Consider the following 19017-nt stretch of genomic DNA (forward strand, 5'->3'; position numbering starts at 1 on the left):
GGTTTGCTGACTTCTCCATCCTCACCTCCTACCATCCATGCCCTTACTCCCACTCTGTAATTGTTTTGAAAACTACAGAGAAAAGGATTAAGATCTGAGTATTATTTCTGTTTGGGAAAATTTAAGCTATCACTTACTATCTATATTTTTATGTTGATAATTATATAAATTGAACACTGTACCACTAAGTAAGTTTTTCCTCATTTCCACAACACAAAGGACACTGTATATTTTTCAAGTGTGGGAGGCAAGGATTGCTTATTACAGCCATATTAGACTTTCTCCTCCCGCAAACCACCCCTTGGCTAGACAGAGCAATCCGACAACACCCAATGTGCTTTAGTTCTTGTCTTTAGTCATATCACGGCCTGTGCTCCTGTAAGGCTGTTTGTTGAGAGTCTCTTTCTCATGGGGTGTTGTAAATTCCTAGCATGGTGCCTAAACACAACATGGGCTCAGTAAATTTTATCATCACCATTATCTTCATTATAATGAGCAGGAAAATTCTTCTTTCTCATGTCTTTGAGAGCATCAAATGTGTTAGTACATCAGTAATCAGCACTAAAAACTTTCTGATTAGTAAATGTCTAAAGATTTTGCAAAGCTTTATGTACCATTGTGTGGGAAGACACATAGTCTTACATTAAACTTGGCATGGTATGCTTGGCATAGCCATACAACACCACAGCTATTACTCTAAATTTTGTCTGAAAACCTTGAATGCTGTATGAGGAAAAACACTGATAATCAGAGTCACGGGTGGGTCTTGAAAGCCAACCCAATAATTGAATATTTTCACACACATGAAGCAACCTGGCAAACAATGGGACAGAATCACATCCCTGGCAACAGCTAGGAGCTCACCTTTTCTTCATTACCAACACAACTCCAAGGAATATGATAACGAACAGCAAGATGCCAGCAATGACTCCAGCAATTTTGACTGTATGGTCTGTTTCCTTCTCAGGTTCTGGGACTGGCTTTGGGGTGGCAGCTCCTGAAGATGGAAAGAAATGAAAAAGGACAGACGGTGGGTAAGAGAATAAAGATGTTACATTTTAAAAAATTTTGCTGCATTTAGCAGAGTAAGAAGACTTATCAGAACCAGCAGACAGACAAGCTTTTGATTTTTTTTCAACAGCTTTCATATGCACTGAAAGGAGGGTAATTGCTCACATTGTTCTTCAATATTTTACGAAACCATAACAAAAGTTGGATAGTACACCCACGCCTGACCCTTTTATAAGAGACTCTTCTCAAACAGTTTTTTATATTTTATTATCTCTATTGGCTCCCTGCTCTTTCTGCCATTTAAAAACTTGCTAACAACACAATAGCTATCGTAAGCCTTTATCCAAATTTGATTTGCTGGAACATTTTCCTCAATTATTTTTCATAAGTGAAGCAGTAATTCCATAACATATTAGCCCAAACACCTGGAAAAGTGAGATAAGCTCATTTACCATGCATTTTACCAGCAATTGTTTTTTAACACAATAGAGATTTTTCCCCTGCCTTTGGAAATCTAAATCTAGGTCACATCTGGTAGGCAAAAGACTCCTTCTAAGCAATTTATTCACAAAGTGGGAAGCAGCTGATGATCACACTACTGGCACCCACATTTAATATCTGTTTAAATGAGATAACCAGAGCCTTACAGTGGCTACTGTCTTAGCCCGCCTGCCTTCCCATTTCCAAAACATCATTTGTCCTGTTTACGGTATAATGTGATGGAATGTCAAATCCATGTCTGATGAAATATCCATTTCCTCTGCTAAATGAGCGAAGGATGAAAAAAAAATATTAGGAATGTAATGTTCAATTCACTAAGCAGAATCCATTTTTTTAAAGGGTTTCTACCCCTTTAATCAGAACGTGACAAGTGCTGAGTGTCTGAGCCATCATGCCACCACCTTCGCTAGGGGGTCAGGACAGACCATTCTGAAAGTAGGGATTTTCTGTTGAAATTTCTCACCTTGGGATTTTTTCATTTTTGTTGGTAAAAAAATATAATTAAAATTGAATATTGATACCAGCCCTTACTCCCTTTCATTGGGTTTTCCATTCATGGTTCACCTGATTTCTTAAAAAACTTAGCTATCCTTGTGTCTGGTGCATTTCAGACTGGGCTAATTCTAAGATGAGTCATCTCAGGGAACAGGGAGTGTCAAGCTCTAACTTTCCATCTGTTCCCATTGGAAACATATAAACTACATTTCTTTCAAAAGTTATTCATGTCAAGATTTTATATGAGATGCTGCATTTTGAACCCAGCTATGGCCACCAAACTGATGAAGCTGGTTTAGACTGGGAAGAAACACAAGGCAGAGATGAGTTTCCATCTACATGTGCATTCCAAAGTGACAATACCAATGAGAGCAGTTATGATGTAAAAAAAAAAGTCACTCCTTATTAAATATAAACCCTTCTGCATAACCTATTTTAGGCCATTTTAATTTCTGATAACTTCAGGAGGATATCCTGTTATTTTGTTTGAATGAATATCCCTCACACTAGTTATCCAGATAAACCTTGAAACTATTCATGTTTACTATTTTTTAATGTAATTACATCTTAAGTATATCACTCCACTATGCTACTGGAACATACTACCAAGTGGTGGATTTGCAGGATATTGATACATTAAATAAACTGCTAAGAAAGATTTAAAGATAAAATGTGTGTTATAAAAAAATAAAAAAATAGTATAAAAATAAACATTTAAAATTCAAAAAAGTGAAAAAGGGGGCAGTGTTTTTCAACTTTGATTTCCTCTGTTCAATTAGAAAAAGTTAACTTGAAAAAAACAAAATGAAATTGGTTTTATTCTTCCAAATGTTGGCATATTGGGAGCCATTCCATTAATCTCACTAGTTAATAGATTTCAAGTGCTCCAAATATATTTTCTAAATAACTGATTCACTGAGTTTCTCTGTAACTAAATTATGCCAGTAAATACAACACCTGGGAAAGAAATACAAAAAACTTTAGTTGGCCTAAAATACTGAAATGTGAAAAACAACATGGACACAACCCATACATCATAAACACTCAGTAAGGAACAAGTCTATCGTGTTAATGGTCACATTCGCTTCTGTTAACTAAACAACTGGTTATGTTTTACTTTAGCTAAAATTTTGTCTGAGCTCCATGAGATTGGTGAATACTCTACACATCTTTGAGTTAGGAACAGAGACCCCCCTGGAAGCCTTTCATTCCCCTTGGGAAGCAGACAAGCACCATTGTTATGCAGCCAGCATAAGCTCGGTATTATTATTCTTTAGCACTTACTTTTAACTCATTTCACATTGCAGGTCAAGAAAATGAAATGTTCTATCTCTGCAGGACACAGTTGCAATGTGATTATGGTGGCAATCATGCAGAATGGGAGAGCAACTCAGAAAAGAGAGGAGGGTGGCCCTGAGCTGTCTGCGAGTGACCCTCTCTTCCCTCCCTTTGCCTGCAGCAGGACACAGCCACCAACCAGATCGCTGTGACAGAGCCAGAATGAAGGGATTGATTGGAATGTCCGGGTTTAGGACTAATCCAGGAAGCATCAATGTAAACACACATCGGGATGAAATAAATCATCACGCTGAGATAATCTCACAGGAGGTGTGTGTCATTAATTCCAGTTTCACTCTGGGTACCCAACCCGCCATTCCCGCCTTTGTCTGCCTGCCCTGCCTCTCCAGCCTTTCCTGAAATGGGTATCTTTATGGATTCCCTTCCACAGGATGCTCTTTTCTTCACTTTTGTTTTTTTGGAAACATGTGGTTGTGAGCTGTCAGTCTGCCTGGGACAGAGGATAATTTGTGACAGAACGTGGTTGCAAATGATAGCTTGTTTCCCCCCACACACACCCCAATCTATGAATTTAACAGTATAATTTACAAACTGCTTGGCAAAAGAGTTGTTTTCATAATATTTTCCCCTCTGTCTTGTTATTTTCTTGCCAGGTTTCTAATGGTATGAACTTTTATTCTTTTTTTTTTTTTTGTATAAATTCTAATTCTTTGTGGAAAGGCAGTTTTTTCTTCTTCTACTGTGCATTCTGTTTAGAGTTTACTGCACATTTAGATCCTTTTAAAGGGAATAAATTCAAATATATGCATTTAATGGAGGCATTATCTAGGCTTGAACATATTCGTTAAAATGATGAATAAGATAAATATTTCATAGATTGGGGGTGACAGGCTGCTAAAACTGTAGAGCATAATCTTCACAGATGCCCTCTCTGCTGACTCCTAGTGATAGCTTTGGGTGTTTTGTTTTGCTTTGTTTAACGACCAAGAAAATTAAAAAGGGATGGTATTTTTTTTTTTTAAGATTAATGTATTTATTTATTCATGAGAGACACAGACTGAGAGAGAGGCAGAGACATAGGCAGAGAGGAGCAGGCTCCTCACAGGGAGCCCAATGCGGGACTCGATCCCAGATCCTGGGATCATGACCTGAGCTGAAGGCAGGCACCCAACCGCTGAGCCACCCAGGTGTCCCAAAAAAGGATGGTATTTCAGTGAACTTGCACTATGTAAGGTTACGGATATAACATTCTAATGTGAAAAATCTCAAAAGAAATGGAATCCAATACAGTATTTGGTTGGTTTTCAACTTAGTAGAAAACAGTGACTCTTGGCCCAGTGTCCCATGTTAAATTAAATAACAGCAGCAGACCAGGCTGAGAACATGGTGTACTCAGCCACTGGTTTGAGGTTTGGGCCCAATTTTTGACTACTGAACTGGCTACAGAAATTTTTCCAGAAGACCTAAGAATGCAAGCCCCGAAGGCCAGGAAAGCCATCATTGCTGCCTGGAGCTACTAACCATAGTGGCCACGGTAGCAGGACTGCCTAACCTTGAGAAAACAGGAAGCTTTCCTAACAGGAATAGTGAAGATTAGGAATAACCCAGGGAATAACCCAGGGGCAGCTTGGCTGCCCAGAATGTCTGTGCAGTGGAGACTAGAGCTAGGCTGTCCTTGAATGTGGGAGAAAGTCAGCAATCGTCTTCATTTATTCAACAAGAATTTATTGAGTACCCCAACTGTGCCATGGACTATTGTAGGAATACAACAGTAAACAAAAGGATCAAATAAAAACCTCTGTCCTCATGAAGTTCTAGTCTTGTGGGGAAGGTCAGACCCAGATGGAAACAAATATTGTCAGCAGGATGTTAATTAGTGCTGGTCTGCAGAGAAACCTGCACCTCAGGGTGGGGACTGCGAGGGTGAGGCAGGTGCTACTCAGCTCTGAGACAGGGAAAAAGGGGATCAGAAAAGGAACTGCTGAGAAAACAATATTTGAGCAGAGACCTGAAAAAGAGAAGGGAGGGAGCCCTACAGACACCCAGAGGGGGGTGTTCTAGGCAATGGGAAGAAAAAGTTAAAAGATACAAGATGAAATCGTGGAATATGGAGGTGAGTCTGCAGTGGACTGAGCTGGGGAGATGGTGGGACACATTGTCAGAATTGGGGGCACCTTCCTAGGTCACCGGGAGGACTTGGCCTTTTCTCCGCGTGAGAGAGCTATGGGAGGATTCTGAGTGTTGGAGTGACATGATCTGGCTTGTGTTTTTAGGCCACGTGTCAATGTGGACGAGCCAGAGAAGAAGTAGGGATCAAGGGAAGTTTGTTTGTTTGCTTTGAAGATGGGGGAATGCACACCATTTCTGAATGCTAATGCTTCTGATCCAACAGAGAAATTTTGATGTGAAAGAAGACTGCTGGAGCAGTGTCCTTTCTTGGAGGGGAAGGAGAAGATGGTCTCCAGTGCTCCAGGGAGGGGCTGGCTTCAGCCACAGGACAGACTTCACCCAGAGAAACAGGAGAGATAACCAAGCACAGGCCCAGAGGCCTGAGGGTGAGCAGATGTGGGGGTCCCGTGGTGGAACATTTGACTGTGCTCTTCTGACTGCTTCATTTTCCCAGTGACGGAGGAAGCAAGATGGTAAGGTATGACTGTGCATGAGGAAGGAAGTGTGGGTAATTTGGGGAAAGGAGAAGTTTTGAAATAGTTTCCAGTAACAGTGGGAAGGAGACGGGTGAAGGATGGAGTAGTGACTAACCCGGAGTCCCAGAGGACACAGGAGGGTTCCAAGCAGCAGAGAGAGTAACGAGATGGGGATATGCTAAGTGGTACAGGAGTGAAGTCCAGGGGAAGAAGGGAGAGCTAGATACCTGAGCTTGCTGAGAAAGGCATAAGGCAATGAATCCTCATGGTTTCCAGGCAGAATGTGATGGTGAGATGGGAGGGTTGGGGGAGGGCTGAGCATTGATCCAGGAACACAGAGCTCACTCCTTATAACTAGGATGAAGAAGAGGAAGAGGAAGAGAAAGAGGCAGAGGATGTCACTACTCAGTTATATCCCAAAGGTGGGGAGAGATGTAAAAGTGGTCAGGAATTAATGGTGGAAGCATTTCTGGAATGTACACTTGCTTGAGTATGTCAGAGTGAATCTTGGTTTTCATAAACTTCAAAGTCACAACTTTTCTTTTTTAGGATTTTAATTATTTATTCATGAGAGACACAGAGAGAGAAGCAGAGACACAGGCAGAGGGAGAAGCGGGCTCTATGCAGGGAGCCTGACATGGGACTCAATCCCAGAACTTCGGGATTGTGACCTGAGCCAAAGGCAGATGCTCAACCACCGAGCTACCCAGGTGCCCCAAAAGTCACAACTTCTTACTGAGTACCTCTTATGCTCAAAGTGCTGTAACTTGCATCTGCAGGGGATTCGAGATGAGTAAGAAGACCAACATCTCATCTTCAGTGCACAATACCTGAAGGCACGTGAAGTGCCATGGGGGAGCTACAGAACCCAATGTTGGGACAGTGGACAGGAAGGCTTGGGAAGGCTCCTTGCCAGAGCTTGTAGCACGAATGGGCATGAAGGACGGGGAGGAATCCAATAGAAAGATTCTTCATAAGCCAAGACAGAGAGGTAGAGAGCACAAAGACGTCTCTGTGATCAGATACTCCTTTAGCTGGGCTGAAGCCCAGGTGCAGGTCAGGGAGTAGTGGAGGAGAGGCGTGGGAAACTGAGGCTTTATGGTTTCCTTACTGGCTTTGCTTACTGGCTAGAACAGCTTATACCAAATATAAGAAACGAGGAGCTACAGAAGACAATGGAGCTGTGCCTTGAGAGGAGTAAGTGGGCGACACTACACAGGCTCATGGGGGAAAGGACAGGCCAGGCATCTGGGGACCATCAGGAAGGCTCCTGCCTCACCTGGGCCTGGAGCCTCAAAGTCTGATCTAAAGTGGGGAGTGGACCTGAAAGATGAGGACGAGGGAATCACAAAAGGCACGCCGCCAGCTGCACATGGGTGCGCACAGGTCTCAGATGCCCAGTGCTGGGTGGCTGCTGGGGCCATTCATGCAAGTACGTGGTTGGTTTCCTGCCAGGGAAAACATGTGTCTGGGTTCAATATTTGAACTGAATCTAAGCAACAAAATGCTTCATTCCTACCACACACAAACGGTTTCAGTGGCAAACCGAACACTGAAATATTACTCTTGGTACTTGGAGGCAAAGAAGAGAAAAAAAGTTGGAGACAGCAACCATGGGAACCATTAACAAGAGAAACTGTTATGCTATATGTTGGCAAATTGAACTCCAATAAAAAAAAATAAACCTCTCCAACATTTGGTGTTGTCAAAAAACAAAACAAAACAAAACAAAACAAAACAAAAAACAAGAGAAACTGAGGAGGCTAAGACACCTTAAAAGATGAGGTCATGAGGAAAAATAAAAACGAAAAATAAAATGGCAGGTGTGGACATTTGTAAGAGGACAGTCTCCCCAAGTATGCTTCCTGCACTCGGGTCCCAAAAGATGTTCTGAAGCATCAACTGAGGAAGCCTCGGCCACTTTATGCTAGCATTTTTATGACTTTATGGACTACAGAAGCTATTTTAATTAATTTTTATAGGTTTTGTTTTTGTTTTTGTTTGTTTGTTTTTACCATTCGCAGATAGATTTCTTTTCTTTTTCTTAAAAATAGCAATGCCCTGGTTTTAAGCATGACTGTGAGACAGTTCATTCATGTCTTGTTGCTCAGAGAATTAGAATTCCTTGCAGTCTGTTTTTAGTTTTTTCAGCTGTACCTTAATGTTACACATAATCGAGAAACATCTCCAAGATTTTTCATTTAAATTCCATATCATTGTTATTCTTTCCGGGAAATGCAAAGTCAATCACTACTCTGGAATAATCTACATTCACATTTTATGTATTATTTGTAACCTGATTATGCTTTTGAATTTATAACTCTTCCTTTGTCCCTAATTTCCACTGTAGGGCATGCAGAGTGTGTACGGCTTACAAGTAATAATCAGAAATATAATTTCTCATATAAAACTGAGATACTGGATTGTTTGATATATACGGTCTCTAAAAAATTAATCTACTTTTTTATTTTTGTTCTAATTTCATGACAGTTACTGCTTTCATTTATTGATGTGGCCAACACCCTGTGGGTAAGATGATCTATCAAAGCCTTACCACTTACTATCTGGGCACTAAAACTTTCAAGAGAATTATTAGTGCTGTTACTATTCTGATGAAATAGCTTTATTTTTTTCCATTTGCATTTCTCAAATCATAGTCAAGTAATAAAGTGAGGAAACAAATTGTCAATAATAAGTTATCAGCTGTGCTCACTTTTCATACAAAGTGAATTATCCATAAAGGGAATGCGAGTGATGTTTTTGAGGATGTTTCTGTTAAGAGTGAGTTTTGCTTGAAACTAAACTTTAAAAGCATTAAAATAAAAATCTCCTGTCCCTCTAATTTTCTTCCAGACTTTGTGTCTTGGGTCATGATCTAGCTAGCTTATGTTTGGCTCTTAAAAATCATTCCTGTGGGAGAGAGAATTACTACGGCTTCCTGAACAAAGTAGTAGCTGTTTGCCAAAACCCCTTGTAGCTTTTGTTGCTGCTAAAATTGTTCATTCACTATTTTATCAAGAAGTAAGTGTACCTCATAAATTCTATATGGTTGCTAGAAGAATCAGTATTTCTGAGATTCAAAAAATGTACAGAGTCTAGCAAACTGAACACAGAAACATGGTATGTCTTTCACAGAGCCAAAAGGTAACCCTCAGAAACGTAATGAGGATTCCTGGGGTTTCAGGAGAGAGTGGGGTCATATAATTCCCTCTATACTCATTTAGTAAACATACAACTTTTCCTTAAACAATGAAGTTCTTTAATAAACAAGGCTTATATTAATTGTGTCATTTTGTTCAATATTTTCTAGAATAGTTTCTCCATTCATAGATAGCTTAAAAACATTTGGAGAGTTTTTCAAACATGATGATGACTAGATTTTCCAAGATTCAGGATCAAAGGTCTGTGGTAGGACCCAAGAACCTATATGTAACACCCTAGGTGATTACCTGCACAACATAAGAAAAAAAATCCCACTTGAGAACCTCATTGGTCCTAAATATCTGTGAGGAAGGTTTTCACAGACTATGGCAGCATGGGAAAAATATCTAATTGGTTTGTTATTTTTAAAACACCTCTGATATATTAATATTTTATCAAATAGCAAATTTATTTCAGTGTACTATTTTAAATGATCCTTTTACCCGATTAAGAGGCAAACCTCATAGAATCAAACTCTAGTTTTATGAGTTGCCACAATGGTAGAGATTCCTAATTGTAAAAGAATTTAAGGAATGCCAGGTGCTACTACAACAGTCCATCGGAAGGAAGAAGGCTTACATTTTAGAAGTCCTACTTTATGTACCAGTTATCTTACCTAACTTTATTTAATATTACACCATGAGGTATAATCAGTACCATTTTACAAATGAAGAAACTAAGGCAGCAGAAGCAACCAGGGTAGGTAGCTTGTCCTCAGACAGTGAGAAGGAAGGTGAAGGAGTTACACGCTGAGTCCAGGGGTGTCTGTGAAGCCCACTCCTGCTTCACTGCATTGTAACTTTCCCTAATAACACAGCTGACACAGAGGACTATTGCTCACACTCTGAATGACAAGACTTGAGTTTAAAATCATCTTGATAAAGTGTAAAGACGAGAGCCTAAGAAAAGAATGAAAATTAACAAAGGAGAGGTGCAGAATAATGCAATAAGGAAAATTAAAATCCTCAAAGAAGAATAGGATAAATATACGAGGACATGTGACTTCCTGGGCCTAAGTGCAGAAAAGAAAGTCCTGGTAATACAAACCATGTGATTTTTTAAATGAATCAGAGGAATGACATGCACATAACCCTTCCAGGGCACAATACACTGGTCAAGGTAGAGACAATGGAAAGGAATCAAAGGGAAGAGACACAACCAATAGGGGAGGAAAGAAGGATGACACAAAAAGAGGCAAGGAATTTAGATCATTTATCTAACAGAGGAGACCAGTAGGTGCCTGATACAGTCTTCCACTGGAGCTTTTCAAAAGTAAGGAATATTTCTTATCCACCTTTGACTTCTAGTGATTAACACAATGCTTTAGTAACACTTAGTAAGGCTTTACTGAATGGATGTCTTAAAACATATAGGAGGCATTTATAAAGAGAATCATGACCACATGTGATCTGTGTCTGTACATGGAATCTTTTTGAATAAGAATAGTAGCTCAAGGTTTTATAGAGAAAAGCTGTATGTTTTCCTCTCTAGATGCCTAGAATGTAGCATGCACTCAACATTTGTCAGAGAACGTAAATGAGTTTGGATTGTATATAAAGGGTGTTTTAACCCTCAGCATATAAAAATGAAATATGTTACCAAGGAGGGTTATGCATTCTATCCTTGGGTTGAAGAATAGGTACCTGACATTTGACAGGTCAGTTCTTACCTCCTCACCTAATCTTTGAAAAGTTAAAAAAAAAAAAAAAAAAAAAAAAAAAGAAAGCTATACTTTCTTCATGTCTTCTCCACTCTCGTTGCTATGAACCTGGCTTATTTCCTTTCTGGAGTTTTGTACATGACTCCTGGATAGACATTCCATCAGTTTCTTTTACACACTGTAGCCATACTGGTCTTCCCAAAGAATTGCTCTAATCAGGCCTCTCTTTCACTTAAAAACACAGCAAAAAACCCCAAGAGTTTCCTAATGTTTCTTTAAAAAGGTAATCAAGGCCTTCCATGAGCTAACTCCAACTCCTTTTCCTAACTATACGTTCTTTTTATACTTTCCTTCATCTACGTTCAAGCCCAATGGACATGTTCAGTTTTCCCCATACATCCAACATTTCCCCTTCTCAGGACTCCCTGGTCTTTCTCCATGGAAACATTCCCCTACTCACTTTTCATAGGTTCAAATTGTACCCATCTTTCAAAGACCACCTAGCCCAAGTGTTGCTCTTGATTCCTTTGTAGGAAGTATTTCCTGTCCCGCTGAACTGCTATAGAACCTTGCTTTACCCCTCTTGCACAGAACATACTTTCTACCTTCAGTTCAGTTATTTTGGTACATTCTTTACATTATATTCTAACATCAGTTCCTTGGGATAAAGCTGTTTTGACTTTTTGGTGCTCGTATGACCTGGCCTAGTATCTTAAAATGTACCCACAGTACCTGTGAGAACACCTTTGCTGCATTGAAGATCTCTCATGATTAATCTCATTCTGAATCACACTCTATTCATAACTTGCCTATTCTTTTCCCATTTATGTTGAAGTTCTCAGAGAGCACAATGGATATAAAAGGATAAAAACAAGAAAAAAGTGGAAGTGGAAGTAAGTAAAGACAACAACTGGCCCAGCGTTTTGGTCTTTCCTCCACGGGCCCCCAGGATGTAGTGAGGGGATTGCAAAGGAAAGAGGCATCTGCAGCTACTTTCAGATGACCTTCCATGGGCATCCAGACAATATCCCAAGAAAGAAGGAACACGTCTGAACACTGGTGCCACTGAGTATACTGAGAGACCATTAGCACACAGAAGAAGAGTATTTCTCAGTATGTTGATGACAGATAAAAGTCCTTACCTGTAAATTTACTGACCAAACTTTCACCAATGATAAAATGAGATTAATAGAAAGAAAGAGCATGGAAATAAATACTAGTGGCAAAATGTTATATTTTCAGCACCAAAGCAGTGAAATATATATCCATCAATGACGAGAAAGTTAACTGGGTACATATCAGAGAGACAGGAAATGAGTATCTGTCAAGAATAAAGTGTTATGAACTCAATACTTGTAATGATTAAGTAGCTATAGACTATTTTTCACCATCATATATGGAATTTGTTTTAGAAGTCTTTAAACTAGGCAAAATTTCTGCTGGAGAACAATGACAATGGTCTGGGGCTTTTTAGAAAGAAGAGAGAGAGAGACAGAGAGAGAGAGAGAGAGAGAGAAACTTGCTAAGATAAGGCTAACATGATTCGAATAATGGAGAATCATTGGATTTAATAATTGGTTATATCATTCCTGTGATCCTGCTTTAGAAGTATTTTTTAACTTCCTTGTTGCTCATAGAAGAAACAAGAAAGAAATCTGAAAATTCTCTTTATTAAGCCTCTATTTTGGCTAAGAGACACATGTAACCCACTCTGATGAGGTCTTTAGATGTTTGTCTGTGCGAGCACATACGTACATAAATATACACCAGTATCTGAGGAAATTATTCAGACATACAAGGAGAACCCACCAAATTGGTAATATTTTTTAATAATAAATTTATTTTTTATTGGTGTTCAATTTGCCAACATACAGAACAACACCCAGTGCTCATCCCATCAAGTGCCCCCCTCAGTGCCCGTCACCCATTCACCCCCACCCCCTGCCCCTCTCCCCTTCCACCACCCCTAGTTCATTTCCCCGAGTTAGGAGTCTTCATGTTCTGTCTCCCTTTCTGACATTTCCCACCCATTTCTTCTCCCTTCCCTTCTATTCCCTTTCACTATTACCAAATTGGTAACGTTAAAGATAGTTTTGTTTCTTATCACATTTACTCTGAAGTCCTATATAATCTTGAGTAAATAAGTAAAATTAGACTATTGCAAAGACCAGCAAGATCCTAGGCAAAAGCTGATATGCTGGTATGAGCTCTGACCAAGAGCTCCAATTGAGTCAACTGTTATAATTAATAATAAACCATAATTAATAATTGCATCATTAGCAATAGCAATAAGTAAATTAAACTGAACATCAATTACATTGCTAAAGTGATGTATTGCTTGAATATTTACTAGAGTGAATGGGAAAACTCATCAGAGATCTGATAGGTGGGCTAAACAGATGCCATTTCTTAACTTCAAGGCAGGTGCCAGGCTTACTTGCAAAGATTGTTTCTCAGAGACAGTTATTTACTCTCCTAAATGAAAACAGCATGTGAATGAAAACCTGAGAAACACTCTGTATTTTTCCAACTTCATATTTAATGTCTAAAAATGTTATTCAATGAGCTAATCTATAAGCTTTCTTAATGGAGTTCTATTAAACCGAATCCTCTCGTGCCCCCTTCGAGAACTGATGTAATCAAAGAGAGGTGTCCACGTTTAAATCAAGGATAGTGAGAAACAAAGGAACCCCAAATGGCCAGGACAACAAAGGGAGCCCAGCATTTTATTCCATGGTGCAGGGCTACAGGGAAGAGGAGAATAGGTTATACACTGCTTTGGGCTATTACTGCTTCAAATAAAGTAGTTGTCTTTGAAAATGCAGTAACTTTTTCATCATTATCATCATCACCATCATTGCCAGTAGCAAGATAATAGCCTGGTCATGCTGATACAGTTCATATCCCAAAGACAGACAAATGGAAAATATCATCTGTGGGGGACTCATTACAGGTCTTGACATATGATGGAATAATAACGTTCCTCTCATGTTCTGATGCTCCTGGAGCCCACAGCATGCACATGGTGTTCATGTAAATAACACCCTCCATAGCATCAAGAAATCCATTCTTTTCCCCGGAAGTTCAATTTTGAACCACTCAGAAGGGCCTCCACACTCAAATTGGGGCGTGGAGGTGGCCCGGATTAATTACCTAGTTCTCTTGAAAGACCGGAGGGCCATAAAACAATCTTCTATTGAAATAACAACAACAGAGCTACAAAAGAAGTTTCTAGCAACTGCGAATTTCTCCCCTTTACCCTGATCCAGCTTTGTGCAGGTCCTTTATATCTGTCACTGTATTTATTCTCCCAAGGCCTACCATGAGGCTAAGAAAAGTAATCTCTCTATTTTGCAGATAGGGAAACTGAGATTTAGAGTTGATGGATTTGCCCAAAAAGCCTGGGCCTTGGACTCACTACTTTCTATCTGAAGTAAATGCAACAAACAAACAAACAAAAACGAAAGTTTTCTATGTTATGATATGCTTTCTACGTTATGTGCACCGGGATCCAGAGTTCCTGTGTGAACTACCCTACTAAAATCTGATGCAGAGATTCATTGGGCCTAGATTCTCACCAGATATGTTTAAAAACGACCCTGGGAAATCACGTGGTTTTGAAAATGATCTGGACTCTACACCCAAGGGCCCTCAATACACTGTTCCCCATGAGCTGGTCAAAGGGACTCATGATTCTTACACCTTTCTGTTGTGTGTACATATAAGGGCAGATGAGAAAGGGCAAGAACCAGGGCAAACCACTGGCAGGAAATTTCATTGAAGTCTGTTGTTCAATCTTTTCAAAAAAAACACGCAAATGTTGCATCTTACTTTGGGACATACTGATTTTTAATAAAATTACTGTTTTGAATGATTTATCATCAAGTAAAGTGATACCCCTTGGATTCCCATTTGACAAGCATATGCGATGGGAAAGAAGCAACACAAACACTACAGTTTCATGGAGGAGAGTGACATCTATTCCCCTGGCCCTTAAGACAGCCTGCCCAGAGAGAGAACGGCCACCCGATGAAGAATATACAGTGGCTACCCCGAAGGAGGCTGGCCAGACATAAAAATCAAATAGAATAACTGATCCTAGACTAGATCCTATAGTGGAGGGAAAGGTCACAAAGGGCATTTTAGGTTCACTGTCAAACTAGAACAAGAACAGTAAAGTACTGAGTTAAAGCAAATCCATCAGGTTGATTACTGTACTATGATTACCTAATAGAATATCCCTATCCTTAGGAAGTATGCACTGAAATATTTAGGAGTGAAAGGTCATGACATATGTAAGTCATACTCAAATCCTTCAGAAAAAAAATATGTGTGTGTGCATGCTTGTGTAAGGAGAGAGAGCAGATGATAGAACAAGTAGAGTAAAATGTTTAGAATAGGTGAATATGATAAAGGATATACCAGCATTCTCTGTGATTTTTTAAGTTTGCAGTTTGAAGTCTGACATTATTTCCAAATAGAAAGTAAATGTGTTTCCTGCCCAGAAAAATAGTGAAAGGAAAAGAATATACGGTAGCTAAGCTAGAAATGCCATGGTTTGAGAACGAATCAAGTATCCCCCGAGATTTCACCTTGGCAATGATGACAATTCTAGAAGCTGTGTGTGTGTGTGTTGGGATGGAGTGGGGAATTTTAACATGCTAGAATTTTAGAAGCCCATCATTTTAAAGACCTTTGGCCTTCCTTTCAGCCCACTGGAGTCACTAATGAACACATCTTGGCATTATCAAGATAGGAAATGAAACCTGTCCTTGTTGAAAGGACTATGCTTTTTCTCCTTTCACTTGCCCATCCTGACTATCCCCTGATTCTTTTACAATGTCAATAAAATATTTAAGAATTCTTTTTTAAAAAAAGGAGATTTGTTTATTCTAGATCTGCTGCCTCTTCTATACCCTATTGCATCAAGATCATGAAGGAATTTCTGAGTCCTTCCCATCCTGATTGCATATCTTAGATCACACCTGTAAGTACCTAAAAAAAGAAACCCTCTCACAAATACTTAGTATTTTACAGTATTCTAAAAACATTTATTTACTAAAGAGACTAGTCCAAAGCCAACAAAAAAAGTTAACTGTACAACAGCAGCACATGGCCTTTTACCTACAAATTCTGAATGAGATTCATGGATTTCTTAGACCTAAAATTGTCAGAATCAATCTTGATGCCTTATATTCTAAATTGTAGTGACATTTTTCTGAAGCAAGGGACAAAAATCAAAATATCATGATTGGTATTTATCAACAAGTAGATACTGCTGAACAGCATCTATGTGTCTGGTTCTATGCTGGACACTTGGATGAAGAGAAAGACCTAGAGAAACAGATAGTGTCACTCAATCTTGATAAATATTTTAAAAATATCCAGGCCTTTTCCATGTTACTCATATCAAGGATGAATTAATTTAATTTTACTATAAAATGTAAACATATCTTTCCTTATTAAAAAAGGCAAGACTAATTTAACTCATTAATATAAAATCTTTCACACACAAATCTTAAACCATTTTGTAAACTGTAGGCACTTTGTTTTTCACAGTATATTGAATCTTTTACCAAAAGTTTGGTTTATTTTGAATTCTAAGCTTTACTTGCAGCATCTGTGTTGGACATGTACAATGCATCATATTAATATTGAAATTAAAAGGTAGATTTCCTAAAATATAAAATTTCAATTTGTGCTTTTCAAGACAGAAAGCTAAAAAGACCATTAAATACACTGTTTTATTTTCTTTTATCACTCTGCTGGTGGAAGGGAAAACAAAAAAGGATATTAAAAAATGTAGTTGTTTTCTGATATTGAAAACTGTTACATAGAAATTCTTAAGTTTATGTAGCATAAGTGGAAAACAATACTATTTTGGTGCAATATACATCTTTTAAAATATATTATTTCTGAAACTAAATGCTTAACATTTGACTTAGTATTTCCTTCCCCAAAATGACAAGGAAAAAGCAACAGAATCTCCCATGGCAGTCCTGTATCCCCTCACCATTTCCTTGTAACTATACTGTTTTATAGATGAAACTGCCATAGCAAAATGACAAATATAACACATAAAAGAACAAAAAGGGGTAATAAATCACCAGTGACACTACAGCCCATTAAAATGCATTCAGCTGGTGTTGCAGAAAGAATAAAAATTTCCCCTCACTTTACATTCTTTGCAGCTGAAAAGGAAATTTTTAGAATCCTCAAGCAATACTTATAAGACATGCTGAAATTCCAACCAAATTCTCCCCTCACTAACTTTCTATATTGGCCTCTATGGCGAAAGTATATGTAGCACTGACACAAACCCCCCTTCACTGTTTAGCAAAAAGTGCCTAAGACAGGGCAGCATGTGAATTGCTAACCATTCATATTGATATGAGAATGCACCTGAAAAATCAGGATACCTAATTAATTGGAAAATAGTAGCTCTAATTCAGCCACTGTTTCCAAAAAAATAGATTATCAGCTTCAATGAAGAGTTTGGCTATTTTAATTTATGAGAAAGCTTAATGGTGACATTATCTTCCCTTTATTTTCACCCAAATTTTCTCAAAAGATTTAATCAAAGCTCTTGTGACACCGAGAAGGACTCTGATACCATACAGATACTATGTTCTGGAGCACAACTGAATATATGCTAACTTATTTCATTACACACTTATCATTATTACAAATGGTTCAAGATGTTAGTAAATTTTGTTGGCATGGAATATTTAGTCAACTGTTTATGTTGGCTTTAGCGAAGATCCTTGGTATAAGTTGCTTGAGAGCAAAGAGTACACAGTACACTTCTTTAAATTCTCTGCATCTTTTAACATAGAGCTAATTATTACACATCAAGTTTCCCAAGGAGACAAGACGAGAAGCTCTTCACATAAGGGATGAATGAGAGATGCTTCTCTCCTAAAGTATGGACAGTGAACATGTTTGGAGCGAGACAGAGCCTATCTCCCTAAAGCTAAATGTTTCAAGGATGGCAGAGTTGTAACTTAGTCTTGTCAGAATGGAACTATATGTCCTACTTCCTAACTGAGGCTGACCATGGGATGGTCATGTGATGCTTACTCCACCCCCCTCCCCCCGAGTCCCACTCCTCTTGATGGTGGTCATAGTTGGGAGTGCCTCTGTGGTACAGATACTATTTTTCCTCAAAAAAGGGTGTGGAAATTAGTTCCTGAATTCATCCCATCAGAAATTTATAGCTGGTCTCTGAGCATCTTTCAAGTGCCAAGCACTGAGTGGCAGGCTGTGGGAAGTATCAGGGTAAATGAAATAGAGCCCCTGTAGTGGTAGATAAAATATTTCTACACATATTTCGTAGTCAACAAAATTAACAATCTCCAATACAAGACTTTATGAGTCTAATGACTCAACTCTCAAAACGGGCAAAATATAACTGTCTGCAGCTAACAGTGCTGAGATTTTATCTGAGTGACCATATATTCAAACAACACTGCTGAGTTTTATTATCCTTTATGTTCTTTGTCAGTTTTGATTCATATGAATACCCCAGTAAATAGCTCTCAAAATAAATGAAGTGGATAACTCAGGCAAGAGGTTGAATGAAACCATTCCATCTCGAAGGTACATACAGTATCCCTCTGCTATGTTTGAACTTGTCCCTGAAATTCCTTACCTTGTGCTCTGCCGTGCTGACTGCAGATTATCAAGACCCCAGGGCCGGAACTTAAGCTGTATCATTTTGCTGGCATTTAGCTCTTTTGTTCATACCTGCTCCCTCTGTCTACGAAACTTTCATTTCATAGAGCTTTATTCCAGTCTTTTGATCTATTTCATCCACCCTCCAAAGTTTCTAGTGTGGCTGGAGTGTACAGTACAAACTTAAACCTGTCCACCTCTGAAAATACCTCAATTGCTGCCCATTGCTTGTAGGATCAACATGAAAGTCCTTAAGGTAATTTCTGAGGTCCTGGTCATCCTCTGCCCACCTGTACAATCTGACCACTCATACTTCCTTCTTGCTCTCTGCTCTCCAGCCATGATGGACTTTTTCTTTTCTTTTCTTTTTAAAGATTTTATTTATTTATTCATGAGAGATACAGAGAGACACAGGCAGAGGGAGAAGCAGGCTCCCCACAGGGACTGTGGGACTTGGTGCCCCGACCCTGGGATCATGCCCTGAGTCAAAGGCAGACACTCAACCACTGAGCCACTCAGGCTTCCCCGTGA

General features: G+C 39.0%; 1 protein-coding gene and 1 long non-coding RNA gene across 7 annotated transcripts in view; one reads left to right on the forward strand and one right to left on the reverse strand.

Moving 5' to 3' along the window:
- Nucleotides 1-19017, reverse strand: part of PTPRM (protein tyrosine phosphatase receptor type M) — a 773521-nt gene that overhangs the window by 224554 nt on the left and 529950 nt on the right. For all 6 annotated transcript variants that reach the window (XM_077900010.1, XM_077900009.1, XM_077900008.1 and 3 more), the window contains one exon: nt 865-997. In XM_077900010.1, coding sequence (XP_077756136.1) covers nt 865-997 — 133 coding nt within the window. The remainder of the gene's footprint in view (nt 1-864; nt 998-19017) is intronic.
- Nucleotides 342-3609, forward strand: LOC144315462 (uncharacterized). Its single transcript, XR_013381168.1, has 2 exons — nt 342-1030; nt 3315-3609. It is a non-coding gene; the product is annotated as an uncharacterized LOC144315462 (long non-coding RNA).

The sequence above is a fragment of the Canis aureus genome, chromosome 6, assembly GCF_053574225.1.
Source record: "Canis aureus isolate CA01 chromosome 6, VMU_Caureus_v.1.0, whole genome shotgun sequence".
NCBI lineage: Eukaryota > Metazoa > Chordata > Mammalia > Carnivora > Canidae > Canis > Canis aureus.